Source organism: Rhipicephalus sanguineus, chromosome 1, assembly GCF_013339695.2.
Source record: "Rhipicephalus sanguineus isolate Rsan-2018 chromosome 1, BIME_Rsan_1.4, whole genome shotgun sequence".
Classification (NCBI taxonomy): Eukaryota; Metazoa; Arthropoda; class Arachnida; order Ixodida; family Ixodidae; genus Rhipicephalus; species Rhipicephalus sanguineus.
Window position 1 is genome coordinate 27,273,218 of NC_051176.1, and position 15,814 is coordinate 27,289,031.

Sequence of the window (15,814 nt, forward strand, 5' to 3'; positions counted from 1 at the left end):
ACACATAGCTCGTCATTCAATATAGTTTTCAGTTTACAGTTTCTCCACATAACATTCAAATGCAATCATACTGCCAGCTTATGTTTTGTTTGCAAGCTCGATTCAGTTGTACAGAGAAAAGAAACACTATGACAGCATCATTATTATTTGTGATGCACCAAAGGAAAGTCTTTACAACTTGACTTGTAGACATAATAAAATCACACTGAACGTGTAGACTACAGTGAATTTGTGCACATAAAGTATAGAGTTAGAATTTTGTTGGGCATTGAGTTATTTCAATGGCTACAATGAAAACATGAGCTTTGACACAATTTCAGTTACCAGAGAGCAAATTTTTTTTGTGCGTGACTTGAAATATTGTGCAGCGTAAGCGTTCGTAAACGTCACTTCAAGAGCACTCCCATTCACCTTGTTATAATTATGTTGTAGTTATACAACAGTGGATTCATTAGAGCTGATTTAGCCTCTTATAACATATATTGGATATGAACAAAATTTTTTGCCAAAACAAGAATGCACAGATACTATATGACACTTACTGCCTTCACAGTCACACGTGAAGCCCCCCACGTGCGGCACACAACGTCCCCCGTGGAGGCACGGGCCGTTGGGCGAAGGCTCGAGACAGTAGTCTATGAGTTCACCACAGTTATCGCCCCTGTAGCCATCCACGCAGATGCATCGGTGACCCCCTCGTTCACTCTCACAGGCGGCACCATGCAGGCACGGTGCACTCTCACAGAAGTCACGGGCACGCTCGCAGTTGGTTCCCTCAAAGCCATGCTCACACTCGCACCGGTACTGAATAAGCACAGGAAAATAGATAATCACGCAGTGGGAATCAGTGCACAAGAAGGCTTTGCATCCATTCCATCACCATTGAAATCTGGAACTCTAGCTAGCATTTGGTACACACATTCACAAAAACTATAAAGAGTGCAATGGCAAAAAGAAAAAAAAGAAGTAACGAAAAGAACAAATTGCAGAAAATTAAGCTGAGCAGAATCCCCCTTCACCACATAGAACTTTGCTGTTAACACTCACCATAAACACATGTAATGCTGTAACCAGAGCCTTCAGTAACATAATACTAAAATAAGAATACCATTATCTTTAATTGTATTTTAGCAAATTATGCTGCAGAAACAAGAAAGGCACCCTTACTGTAAAAGGAGGCTCAGTAAGCCAGAAAAGATGCATAAATGAAAAAAAAAAAATGGTAGCAGACCACCCTGAATTTCACATACGGTTATCTGGCCAAAATATCTTGTATTTTGGAAAAAATCTGCCAAGGATCTAGTTAACTCCTCATTATTAAGATGAACTGCTGCATTCTAATTGAATAAAAAGCTCCCTTTAGTAAATTTCAAGCACTCAAGAATTTGAACACAGCCTGAATACCAGATGAATTTCACGTCATACTGAGGTTTCAGTATGAATCTAAATGAAGAGGAGTCCTTTGGCCTTTGTTTAGTCCAGTAGCAATAAACCCTCTCAACCTTACCCTACCAAACGACTGAATATGCTGTACCTTATAGTTTGTCTGTTGTGTCCCAATGAAACCGAAGTTTTAAGAGCTTGTAATTGCTAAGCAAAGGGCCGTACCTCATTTTTACAATTTTGGCAGGGTGTGGCACAGATGTGGCCTACATATGCACTGCATTGTCCATCTACAGAGCCTTTGAGCTGATCCTGGTAACGATAGGTCTTTCTCCAGTGCATTCCTGGTTGCCACATCATGACAAGATTGTCCATTTTTTTTTCCCGCTCACCTAACTGTACTGTGGGCTCTTTCCCAATAATTCTTTTTCTTCTGAATAAAGTTTTAGTCACCCGCTATGGGACATGGCCTTGCAATGAGTCCTTGCTCGAGTCCACACAAGAAATATGGCCCACATAGGGTGCTCTGTTCATTTTTTAAAGCAAGGTGTGTGACCGGGCTAGTTGGTATTCTATAGTGACGTGAACAGCGCGTGAAACGTCGGTTACTCCTCCTTGGGTGTTTCACGCGCTGTTCAAGTCGCATTTTTTTAAAGCTTGTAGTGCACCATGCAAATGTCCCATGCATGTACACTCATCCTGCAGTCGGCACTGAAAGTTCACAGACCACGAAACCTAGAGAAAACCCTGAATATCTATGCAGTCCAGGCATGCAGCCTGGTGTTCAGATTTCCTCTTCGTGGTAACATGCAAACAACATAACGTTGAGTAGTTCTATTGGCTACGGTCACAGATCGGTGAAAAATTGAATTTTTTGCATGCAACACACAACCCCGTCAACCTTTGACGCCAACTGTGATTTGGTAAATTTTTCATGATGCCAGTACAAGGCTTCAAGAAAGCGCCATCAGCTAAAGTATGCTACATATTATTATTAGATGTTCCACCTTTATTGGAGCCAATGAATGTGGTATCACCAGAAGATTCTACCTAACAAACTGATGAAAAAGCTTCGAGCTACTTACAGCCATCTTTCCAATGGGTTCCTGAGCATAGCACATTCCATTGTTCTGACAGGGAGCTTGGTTACACGTGATGACCTTCTGCAATCAAGAGAGTGCACTATATGTGACAATGCTGCCCTGGCATGGAGGGAGAGAGAAACAAAGGCTGGGACACTGTCTAAATGAAAGCTGTACAAAACATTCAGCTTCCATGTGTCTCACCATTGTAATTGGCCAAACCACTGCTCTCCTAACATCATCACTCTGTCAGAGCCTAAAAATTATATTCTTCCTATGACATTCAGCTGACTGTGTGTCCTGTCAAAGTCAAACCCCGAGTGAAATCAACTTGCACCCATGCACTTAGAACAAGACAAGGGGCAAAAAAGACACATTAACCAAACAAGTTCATTATGCAATAAATGATGCGTTCTTATACTATTTCTTATAATATGGCCTATCTCCTTTCCCAATGCATATTATGCTGTCATCCTTCCTGACAAATCTTTTTTTAATGCGAAGGTAACACTGAACATTGACCAAATACACTGATTGTACTCTTCAACTAAGAAACAACAAACCTGACCATCATATGAGAAGCATTCATTAACACGTAAGCACATGCACAAAGAACATTTCAGAATGAATTATTTTCCTGTATTATAAGTTCAATTAAAAAGGGTAAATCAGCAGCATGTCCGTTTTATTTCTTTTCCACAAAGAATAAAACCATTGTTTGCAGGTTGTGCAAAGCTGACAAATGTCCATCTAAGGTGGCTTGGAGAGGTTAGTGGTCTCCTTTGAGTTTCTTACAATTACCTAGAGAGAAAGGTGGCGCTGCGATGCTGTTGTATGCATAGAAATGCTGGGATGTGTCGGATTTAGATTGGCATCATTCACGAAGAGCCAGGAAACCATCAAGACATGTCTGGCTAGAAGCGTTCCTTTTGTCACAATGGTTAATTTTGTACTGTAGCAGCACGCAGTGAGCTATTTCTTTTTTAGTATTTCACAGATGTGAGTTTTGTTTAACTGTGAAAACTTTTGCGTCAATGCACAATTTTACGAAACATAAAAAGCACAGAGTGACCACTAAAGTTGGAAGACAGACGACAAGGTCTATGTTCACTTTGCGACACCGTGTCATTTGTTTCTTCTTTTCGCCATTTGGTAATGCCCTGCAGCTGAGTTAACTTTTATTCTAGAATATAATACGGGCGAGTGAGATTCGCTTTTGAAGGTCTTCTTTTAAAGAAGCCTTATTTGTGTAGCCATATCCACGTTTAAGGCCAAGCATCGCTCAACACCAGCCAACACTAGCCTCGTAGACACACATACCGTCATTCCCTTGACAGCACAACGCCCCTTAGGGAACTCACATAGACGGTGGTGCCACATTTCCCTCTAGGTATTATTGTGAGAAACTCTATGGTGGTTTTGTTAACGAGGTACAGGCAATTGTGGCTGAAATGCTCACAGTAAGTAAAACACCAGTAAAAAATTATGTACACTGTCAATTTTTATGAAAGGGAACACGCGAGCGGGTGGCCCGCGTGCTCCGGCGGCTGCTTGCAGCGCCTTCAAGCGGGAGCGACAGCAACCACAGTCTCTTTTCGCGTCATCTAGTGGCGAGAAAAACCACCAGTCATGGGTGATATGCAACGGGCTGCAAGATTGCAGCGCTTTCCTCCTTGAAGGAGACTACTTAGGAGACCGGGCCAGTGGCATGTCATCTGCTGCTCGTAAACTCTGCTTGGCAATTCAGCGCACTCGACACGGGGAAGCTCTGCCGCTTGGCTTTCACGCGTTACGCTTCAGCTGATTTAGAACGATTTAGGTGACAGTGTTGCAGTCAGGCGAGCTTTTGTTGGTGGTTTGCTGTTTAGCTGATGGTTAGCCGGGTACTTTTGAAAAGCGCACTGGCGGGCCGGTCTTTACAGGGACTCTCGGTGGACGACCTTTGGGTTGTCGTCAAGGAGGAGTGGGAGAAGCTGAGAAGGTACACATCCCTAACGGCTGCTCTGAATGAATCCCTACTAACTTGAGCGGCAGCTGTCCTTGCCGCGAATGGTGACGCCACTAATTATTGACAAATTCCGCAGTGGTACTTCTTTCTGTTGATGTGAAAAAGCAAAAAGACAATTGACGTATTTTTTCAGTTTCAATAAACACATTTTCACGATTCATGTTCACGTCATTCATGTTACTTGGTGAATATAGATGAAAATCTTCAGAACCACCACGAGACTGTTTCTCCAGTATTGAAAGTTGGGCTAGTTGGTACGGCAGCATGTTTGTGTACAGCGCGAGGAACGACGAAGACGGTAAGAACAGAAGGGAGACGGACAGCGCTCGTCTGTGTCCCTTCTGTTCTTACCGTCTTCGTCGTTCCTCGTGCTGTACACAAACAGACTGTTTCTCCTTTTGTTTGCTACGCAGCACCACCTCGCGCTATCGTCACAACCCCAGCGACAGTCACGCATGACTTTAAAGCATCGAGCGTGGACATACTATACTTTTTGCCTTAGCAGGCGATACGTTCACGGCTAAGTGGGATTCTACCCAGAAGGTTTTCCACAGTATTCAATGAGAGATTTCAAAGCAGCAAACCACCAACAAAAGCTCACCTGAGTGCACCACTGTCGCCTAAATCGTTCTAAATCAGCTGAAGTGTGACGCGTGAAAGCCAAGCGGTAGAGCTTCCTCGTGTTGAGTGCGCTCGATTGCCAAGCAGAGTTTACAAGCAGTGAATGACACGCCGCTGGCCCGGCCTCTTGGGTAATCGCCTTCAAGGGGGAAGGCGCTGCAATCTTGCAGCCCATTGCATATCACTCATGACTGGTCGTTTTTCTCGCCACTAGATGACGCGAAAACAGACTGTGGTTGTTCTCGCTCCCGTCTGAAGGCGCTGCAAGCAGCCGCCGGAGCGCGCAGGCCACCCGTTCGCGTGTTCCCTTCCAAAAAAACTGACAGTGTACCTGTAACTATACACCAGTACACATTTTTCTTTCTTCTGCTATCGTTTTTAAAAATGACAAAAACTTTAAAATTATTCTGCTGGAAACAAGGTACAGTAAAATACCACTTGAGCAAACGCCAATTAAACAAACTATTAGGTTGTACGAACGTTTTTTAAATCCCCCACTGAAGCGCGATTGAACCCAACGCTAACGCATTAAGGTTTAACGAAATTCAGTGGAGTGCGTATTTCAATTCTACGAACGTATTCCGTAACTAGGCTTGTGCGAATAGTAAATTTTTGGTCCGAAGCGAATTCGAAGCGAATAGTGATTTGGTCGAAGCGAATTTTGAAGCGAATTCGAATAGTTTATATCATGTATTATAAAGAAAAATGAGCATATTTGTCATGACCCAACTAACCAATGCAATATTTTTGAAGTTGAAACAAGAAATATGCATATGGTATTCTTTTTGGTTCAAAGGGAAGTGGAAGCAACTTTGAGTAGTAGCAGGATCTCACTTTTGGTAGAGTGCAAGTGATAACCTGCAAAATATGTTATGTTTTCAAATTTACTATACTTAGGGCATATAAGCCGGTATAACAAGCTTTTAAACTTAAAAAATGATGAACCGATGTGAGGGTAACACAGTAAAACCTCATTGATTCTAACTCGGTTATTTCGAAATCCCGCATAATTAGAAGGATTTCTGCAGCCCCGTATCTTGCAATGTAAATTTGAGTGGATAATTTGAAGCGGCGGTCAGTACCAGCCCGGTTCATTCGAAAACTTAGGGTGCCATGTACCAATTCTCCGATCCCGATTTAGCCGCAAATCCGCAGAAATGATGGCCCTTAGGAGCCACACGGCAATGCAGTGTAGCGATACTAATGGGTGACAAGTGAAGCATCCCAGCCTCGCTGCTGCCAGCGCAAAAAAACAAAAACAAAAAACAAAAGCGGTCTCGTGGTCAGCTGAAATGTGCACCTGCGGAAAAGAAGACGTGCTTCATTGCAACACAGTGGTGACACGCGGGCAGCATGACGCATGCTTCTATCAACGCCAGCGCGCCATGATTTACCCATTCTTTCTGGGAAAATAGAGAAATTAATAAAGGGCGATCTGACTGAATTCACGGTGTATGCAAACCTCCGATTGGCGGTTGTTCCGGCAATTTTCGCACTTGCACTGCTGACGGAGTACTTGCCTGCAACACCTACACCCCCTACTTTGAAAACTCAGTTAGAAAACTTCAGTGATCATCTTTTCCACCCAGAACACATCGCGAATTCCGTCACACTGGTCATTATTAAATTCTTTATTTTACCAGAAGGAATGGGCGAATGGTCACATCATGATGCGCTGACGCTGCGAGAAGCAGGTGACATGCTGCCTGCGTGTCACCACTGTGTTGCAGCAAAGCACGTCTTTTTTTTCCGCAGGCGCGCATTTCAGTTGACCACGAGACCTTTTTTTTCTTCCTTTTTTTTTTCTTGCACTGGCAGCAGCGAGGCCCACCGTTTCCCCGGTTTAGCGGCAAAATTAGGGCCAGGTATTGCTGGAAGACATAACCCTTGTAGCCGCAAGCTAGCAGGCACAGCAAACGACCACCTCTGATTACTTCTAGTAATTCAAAGTTCCTTGTATGCCGCTTTTTGTATGTTTGGTTAATTCGAAAACCCGCTTAATCAGACTTTTCACAGTCCCAGTGACTTTGAATTAACTAAGTTCTACTTTATGTTCATTTAACCTTGAAGTAGGGCTTCGCGGAAGTGCGGATTTCTCCTGGAAAGGTGCATTCACGGTATAGCACACCTCCACTGCAGTGAAACCACCTTTACAGGGTTTTATATATCTCTATTCGTTCATTTCGAATACTTCGAAATTTCCTAGAATTTAAATTCGTTTCGAAGCGAATTCGAATACTGTAATATTCGTTCGAATATTTGAAGTGCTCGAATATTCGCACAAGCTTATCCGTAACACTATCCAATGCCTCCCAGGTCATGTTGATCACTTCAACACATACAACCGCACTTCTTGCGGCATAGTTTTACCGTGGTCTTGGCAATCAGCTCCGCCAACGGCGCGCCACTGTAGCTAGTCGCAGAGGATGCGATTTTCCGTTCACAACAGTGCTTCATTACCAAGTGACGAAAAGTGCATCCACTGACCCTGAACTCGATTGGCTGCCTACATATTTTCGTAGCCAGCCGGAGTCATAGCTACAGCGACAGACATAGCCTATAGCTCTGCAATCGCGTGCTGGTTATCATGAGTATACCAAACGGAAGTGTATATCTCTAGACAAAAAACTGCATGTATTGCATATCACTGATACGCTTGGAGTAACTCAAGGCCTTTGCTGCCCAGCAATGTGTTGTGCCATAGATGGTTGATGAGAGCTTGGATATACTAGTAACTAAATTCGTGACTACTACAGTCTTAAGTGAACAAATGTAGCAAAAGATTACTGCATTCTTCACAAGGTTCTCAGTAAGCATAAATTCACATGCAAATGAGCAGCATGTTGACATTTCATTTCAACAACAAATGTTTCTTTCAGCTTGGGATAACAAGCTATATAACATAACTGTTTCAGTTCAGTGAACTTTCAGTTTAACAAACATTTTCCTGAGGTCCTTGAAGTTCGTTCAAGTGAAGTTTCACTGTAGTATGTTCTCAAAGCAGATGCCTTTAAAGGGCCAGTAAAAAGGCTCGGACTTTTTTTTTTTACATCTCCCAAAACAGCTTGCCAATTCGTGCAGAAAGCCACAACGATCACGTTTTATGAATATCAAAGCGCTGCGCGTTGTGTGCCGCGCAGATGCTCAATGTAAAAAAAAAGTTCCCGCGCCTCTCTCCAACGCCTGTCTAGTCCTCGTCCACAAAGTGAGGTAAAGTTGCCCATGGGCAACTTTACGTAGCACTGACTTGATGGATTGGTCCTCTGCACTGCAAAACGGTGCCTTGGCCCTGCGGTGATGCAGTTTTGGTCACGCATTTACTGCGCTTCTTCACTGCGCCGCTAGGGTGACTGTAGCGCTAGTCTGACACGACTAACACGAAGCCTTGCTCAGTCATTGGCTGCATGCCGATGACGCAATAGTTGACGTCACGTTATGTGGTCGAAGTCACGACGACGGGCTACACCTACCCCTCTTTGCTGCCAAAAAGGGTGGGAAAGCTGAACGAGAAACCAAAACCAGCCAAAGCGGGTTTTTCTATACCCTTCCTTATTACAGCACTTATTTGCAAAATTCTTGCAGCAGCATGTTCACATTGTACAAATGCGCAGTTATTGCTTCGTCACATATTTTGGACCGCGGGGTTGTTTACTGGCCCTTTAAGATGTCTACTGTTTTTTTTTTTCCTTTTTTCTTGTAAAGACAATGCAGTTTGATGCAAGAGCTTCTCCATGCCAAAACTGCATACACTATAGCGCAGGACTGAAGGTGCTCAATGATCATCATCTTGGGTCAATGGTCGTAATTGTCCTCGAGCTTCAACACTGACAATATGCTGAGTTCCCAAAAGCATGCATTCCTGTCAGGGGACTCACCCTGTCAGTGCAGTTTTGGCCTTCAAAGTCGTCGGTGCACAGGCAGCTGAAGTGGCCCGGTTCACCCTCTGAGCAGGTGGCCCCATTCTTGCATGGGCTGTTGTTCTCGCTGCAGTACAAGATGCGCTCCTCACACCTGCAAACATCAGTCTCTATTAGCTGGCAGAAATAGAAGCCTAAGGAAGCCGGGCCAGTGGTCTCAGTTTGCGCAAGCAGAATAAGACACAAAAGCAGGACAAGACATGCACTGTTGTCCCATTAACGTTTACAGAAAAGCGTTCCTGCCTTTCTGTTCTTTAACCAGTATAATACGAAATGAAACTCGCCGCTTGCCAGTGTAGCCAGCAGGGCAGTCGCACCGGAAACCTCCATCCAGATTGATGCACGGTGCTCCTTGGAGGCAGGGGTTGGTCACACACTCATCCACATCCAGTTCACACCGTTCCCCCTCATAGGCTGGTGGGCAGACACAGACATACGACTCCAGCGGGTGCTGGCAAGACCCGCCGTGGGCGCACTGATCGGATCGACAAAGAATGCAACCTGCCGTCGGCTCGTCCAAACCAACAAGCTCAAAACGGTCCCAGGTGGCGGTGCTGTTGGTTCTAAGATGGTCAGATGTGAAGAATGGCAAGAGGATACCACCAAGACGCACCTCCTCGAGGCAGCCCTCAAATGGAACATTGCCATGGCCTTGTGAGGAGACTTCAGCGGTGTCACCAGCGAGAACAATATATGTCAAAAGGTTCGACAGGCTTAGCAACCCATTATCTGTCCTGAGGAGTGTCTGTAGATCACCCGGAACAAGAGTGGCATTTACAGTGGTGTTGCTGACATTCAGCCGCAACTCCTGCAACAGAGACAAACTTCAGCAACATTCTTCTTACAGGTACGACAAAAAACTGATACTGTGGGAAATTTTATTATAGGCAATCAGTGGGCTCTATAAAAAAATGTGCCATGGAAAAATGCGATCCTATTAAGCACAGCAAAACCTCATAAATACCTACATACTATGTATTGCCGTGCTCTATACTATGAGCTACAACACACAAGCACATGGCAAAGCACTGATACGTCATAGTTTGCACCAAATTTTATAGTCTGATCGTATTAATGGCTAAAGAACCTGATAATCACCTTGAGCTCAGAAATTTGAACATAGGGGCAGCTGTGTGCCATTCTACAATGAACACACAGGTACAAGTTTTTGAAATGGAGCTGTAATAGCAATAGCAAAGTTATGGACATTTGATGTACGTCTTCGGGCATTTCACTTTGCCCTTCTGGCAATGTTTACTCTAAAGATAAAAGCACAGAAGCTGTAACACACACGAATGAATAGCGTGCTCTCACAAATACAATGAATAGCACATTTTTAAAAAAACCTGATTGATTACCTGGTTGACTGCAACTTCATGCCCATCAGATTGAATCTGATCAATCATCAATGCATGCCCATTAGAACACAATGTTTACAGGCAACCAGTGTTCTAGACATGCCACTCCAAACAAGACAGAAGTTCAGACTTGTCTTCGTCAAGGCAGTTGCTGCCTTGACAAGTCTACTTGTGGAAATGTTGGCTCCAGCAACATTCACTGTTCAACCACTTTTCATCACTTCTGCACTCTCCAGTTGTTGGAGAGTTCTCCGAGGATGTCGTTTCACTAATATAATGGCTGAACTTGTGCAGTGGCATCCAAGGATATCTTTGGCCAAACTGTGGACTAAATAAAATGTAAACGAATTTACCTGAAGAGGATGGCCTTGCCGTATTTTATAAAATATGCTTTAAGTGCTGCACAATCCTACTATATAGTAGTTTTCTTGAATGCATCAAGTTCCCATGTGCAGACTTTACCATAACAATCTCTCGCTTGCATGAGGCCTTTGCCTGAACTACCCTGAAGTCAATTTCCATAAGACTACCACCACACATCCACGCAACTCACCTGCCACTCTCCCTGTGTGACATTGGTCCCAAAGCGCAGTCTTTGCTCTCCACTGTTGAACTGCCAGCGAGCTTCCACTTGACTGTCAACTAATGATAGTGAGAAGAAGGGACTGCTGCCTGAACCAGAGGCCAGCCACAAGAGGTTGCCATTTGGGGAGCGTGTTCGGAACCGCATGGACACGCTGTCTAGCCTGGGCTCACTTGACAGGGATGCCCGATAGCGAAAGGGCACTCTGCGGTCGGCATCAAATGTGGCTGAAGACACACCTGTGGACAGACCAAAGAGAAAACATGTGGCACCGCATTACTCTGCATATAAGCTGCCATAGGTGCTATTGATTAGTGGCAAGGGTGCTGAGACAAGGCTGTGAGCAGCAGCAGCAGCAGTTGTACACAGGCTCTTTTTATTCACATGCTGAATAAAAGAAGGCCAGCAAGAAAAAACAAATGGGTTGGATGATACGACCATTTTTGCTATGACCTAGTGTAAGACTGCAAAAGTCCAGAATAGTTGTTTAGGTATTCCATACTCTCGCCATATAAGTTAAGCATTTAGGCATAGGAGGTGACAATCTTATTCATCACACTACTTGCAAACTCGTGTAACTGTAGTCCCAATGGCTGCATACAGCAACCAGGTAAAGCTTACATCGATCAGTGCTAAACAATCGCACAGCCTCCCGACAAACTCACACTCAAATCCTTGCTCCAAATCTTGGCAAGTGCTTTCTTCTGGGCATCCATTAAGAACACATGGTTTGACCTCCTCACAGCGGTTCCCACGATAAGAAGGTGGGCACACACACCTGCAAAAGGAAAAAAAATTGTAATCTCAAATGAAGAGGCAGTGCGTGAGAAAACCTGGAATACATGAACAAACACTTGGAAAACATGGATGTGTACGTTCCTTTCAGTTTCTTGTTTTCAGTGTGCTAGAAATCAGATGACTTTCGCTGTACGAAGCAAATTTCAGTGCACAGCCTTTTCTCAGAAAATTTCAATCTAGAAGCCATCTTGAAAGCACATCCCACGAAACACATAACGTCAAAGAAAGTTCTTGAAACAACTAGAAAAGTATGTACACGTCTTGGTATATTGTGCGACGTTGAATAAACGTTTTCTACTAGAAGTTTTGTAGGAAACATTGAGAAAACGTTTTGTACAAGTCTTTTCTAAAAGTTTACGAAACGCCTTTTCCAAAGCATTTAGGGGCGTTAGAACAAATTAAACAGTTTTGGTCGCTGCATGTCCTTGATGGTAAATTTTGATTGGTGTAGCAGCGTGCACAGTGGCAAAAAAAGGTTGCTATAGGATGCAAAATCGACACACTTGACATCTGTATTTTATTGCCCGCGATCATTCGATCACCAAAGATCGATCGTTGCTTGTTGACATAAATTGTGACGCCTTGATACCAAAAAAAAAAGCAATGCTGCGGCCATGTGCGTCGATAACTTTCTTTGCAAGTCATTCGACATTCACCGCGTCCGGTTTGGCGTTTGCATTGCAAAAACATAGCCTTTGAGATTTATCCCGACAAGAACACGAGAATGATTTCTCCACAGCAAAAAATTGTCACCTGAGGTCGAGACGTCGTTTTGAATGTGTCATGTACAAAACGTGCCAGAAATAATACATTATTGGCTTCGAAAATAGAATCTGGCGACTGCAGTAATAAAAGCATTCCAAACAGTGATCAGAAGCATTGCCTTAGAGTTTTGTTACTAGAACTACTTCGAGAAATCTGTTACTTGCACGCGAATCAGGACGCCACCTATTTCATTTTTTACACGTAATATTAGTCAGCCATTCCTTTTACATTTTTACTAAATTCATAGTGGTTTTTCAGTCTTTTGTTTTCTCATTTTTGCTGTTTGTTGCGGACACCGCTAGGGTACGCTCCCTATTGTCGCGGTTGGTTTCGCTATATATTTCGCGTTTGCGGAATCCGGCGGCAAATCTACTACAGCCCCCCCCCCCCCCCCCCCCCGACACATTTTTCTCTTCGTTCGCCCGGCACTTGTTCCGTGTGGAAGCTCCGGGACATCACTGCGGCCTTCTAGATACTCAACAGAAGTAAGTGTACCTTTTGCTCGCCGCGCAAAAGGGTTTTCCATGGAAAGATAAAAGAAAACCATCGGCACCCCATCGCATTCGCAAAAACATTGCCGACTTTGATGGTGCGCTTGAGCGGCATTTACGCTAGATCGCCTCGGAACAATATAATGAGAGAGAAATTAAGCCACCTTTCAGTACATATAACTCAGCTGTTCAAAGATAATGTCATGCATGCTAACGATCCGTGCTGTGAAGCGTGTGACAATGAAAGCGCGTGTTCCTCCACTGACAGGTAGCACATGCTAACGCAGACTGCACTTATCGTCTGTACTGAAGGTTTTGAAAACGCACAAATGCTTCGTAAGCTCGCCCTAGGATGCGTGAACGTTGTTAAAGGCAATGCGTGTGTCACTTATAAAGCATTGTGCAGGTGGTATATTTAACCATTTCGGCATCTCAGGAAGCGACAAAACATATGCTTCGAAAATGTTCCGATTTGTCATAATTCCTGAAAGACATAGGGTAAGCTGTTGCACGCACATGCTTGACTGACTTCATTGTGCCATTTGCGTGCAGGATTAAAATAAAATTCCGAGTAATGCTGAAACCATGACACGATTGTGATACACACCACTGTGGAGGAACTCGATTTTGCTTACCCGGAATTATGAAACATACCTAAATTTAAGCGCATTGTGTGGGCAATATCAACTGTTCACTGCACTTTCCTTTGGCTGTTACAAGTTTTCTACTGTTAACTAGGTTTTGCTGTTGTGCTTGTGTGTATTTGTGGTTGAAATTTCCAAAATATCTTATTGTCAGCACTCATAAGTGATCTCAACTCACTTGGTAAAAATTTTTAGCATATACGCAACACAAAGCCGAAAAAGGAGGGACAATGTGTGCACTAACTCTCAACAAAATGGTTCATTACACATGAGGCACTAATAGACAATGGGGTGGTGCCCTCAAGCTTCACCAAGGTGCCATGCAGAGAGATATGTCTTCTTCCGTTCTATTTTAGTAAAATATACTGCACAATAATCACCTCGCAAACTACTATGCGATGCTTACGCAACCTAAGATGTCATGTGCGTTCTTTAACTTTTTTTCAAGACCAGTTTCAAATAAAAGACTTGTGATGTTTTCCAGAGCGCCAACCCATGTGCATCGGTGGAAAGCGAGACCGAAGGGAGTCAACTATGCTGTGGACCGTTTTTTTTTAATTATTAAAGACATTTTATATATTATGTGGGGTTTAACGTCCCAAAACCACGATATGATTATGAGAAGCGCCGTAGTGGAGGGCTACGGAAATTTCGACCACCTGGGGTTCTATAATTAGACATTTTTGATTGTGGCATTTGTGAATACAACAATACTACCGGTCTCAACGCTTCTTTCTCCTCGTTTGATGTTCGCGCACGGCGGCATGGTTGACATTAGTAGCCACTTGTATTTGTTTGTATACCCAAGTGTTTCCGGCTGCGCCCGCCAGGGCGGCGCACCCTGTCTGCATAAACTCCAGCGCTGGTTCCCCATAGGGAACCCAAGTTCAAGTTTGCGGCACGACGACAGCGCCGCACTGGCCACACTGCGGTTCTGTCGGAAAGCTCTGGAGCTTATGCGCGGCTGACTCAGCCCCTTTCTCGGTAGCGGTAGCGCACGTGTTCTTCTGTCGGTGCGGGTAACGGGAGGGCCGTCAGCTCGGCACGTTGAACTGAGAGGCTTGCCGTGCGAAGCTGCGCATTTCCGCGATGGCAGAAGCGACTCCATGGAAGTGGACGTGGGGTCGGAAGTATTCCTGTGTCATGGGCTGCCACAACGGTAAAGGCAACACCAAGGCGCGCAATTTACGTGTGAAACTGTATTGTTTCCCGGTCGTGCCGCACGAGAAATAAAGGCGGCAAGTATGGATAGCTGACAGCACTGTCTCGCCTTCTATTTTGGCTGTCTGAGTTCATCGCTTTCGTTCGTTTCGACTACCTGAATCGGTAAGTAACGCGGCGCATGCACGCAGCGACTACAGTAATGATTACACGCTGTCTTCTCGCATTGTGAAAGTCCAGTTACGGTTGTAGGTGAAACAACTTTGTGTTTTGATTCCCCGTGTTCGTCAGACCTACCCGTCATTGTTGAACGTTCACACTCGCGCTATATCGTTAGCATTGCGCGGTTGGTTGAATTCAACTGAACTTGGCACATTGTCAGAAGTTCGGCGCCTGCAATTCACGCGTCGGGAAGGCTGCTTTATCACGCCGGAACAGACGTCCGTGCATTTTCAGCAAGCTTTGACATCGTTCTGCAGGTTTGCTTTGTTTTTGTCACTTTATTAGGGTGATATATATTTATGCCGCTAAATACAACTGGCACTTCATACATGCTCTGCAATTGCAACCTTCAAGTAACCTTCTGTCACCTTCCGACTTTGTGCGATTTTGTAGCCGCGTTCGCGCAGCAGGTTTTATACGCCTCTCAAGTCGATATCATAAAAAGAGACTGCAAGCATGGCGCGAGAGCCGAAAAAACGAGGCGAGCAGTTCATCTTGCTTCACAGTGGTTAAAGCTGAGCTAGCTGCCTCGCATCTTAATCGGCGGGTCATTCTCCAGCGGCACGGAGGACTTGATTCTAACTTTCTCAGGAAACAGGGCCATGGACGTGCAATTTCTTTTTTTCGCACGCCGCAAACGTTTGTTAACGAAAGTACACGGCTGCTACTGTTAAGCATGCCATATCAAAACAACAATCATATGATTCGTAGTCCACACCGCAGAACATCCATAGCGTGTACGGCTTCATTTCCGAGTGCATGTGGACCATTATTCATCTTT

At 44.4% G+C, this 15,814-nt stretch overlaps 1 protein-coding gene across 1 annotated transcript in view; it reads right to left on the reverse strand.

The window, feature by feature from the left end:
• The window catches only part of LOC119406482 (protein crumbs-like), a 286,551-nt gene that overhangs the window by 11,267 nt on the left and 259,470 nt on the right, over window positions 1–15,814 (reverse strand). Inside the window, exons 18-23 of the mRNA XM_037673508.2 lie at window positions 11,618–11,730; window positions 10,923–11,191; window positions 9,296–9,819; window positions 8,970–9,105; window positions 2,469–2,546; window positions 543–804 (exon numbers count right to left, since the gene is read on the reverse strand). Of these exons, the coding sequence (XP_037529436.1) occupies window positions 543–804; window positions 2,469–2,546; window positions 8,970–9,105; window positions 9,296–9,819; window positions 10,923–11,191; window positions 11,618–11,730 (1,382 nt within the window). The remainder of the gene's footprint in view (window positions 1–542; window positions 805–2,468; window positions 2,547–8,969; window positions 9,106–9,295; window positions 9,820–10,922; window positions 11,192–11,617; window positions 11,731–15,814) is intronic.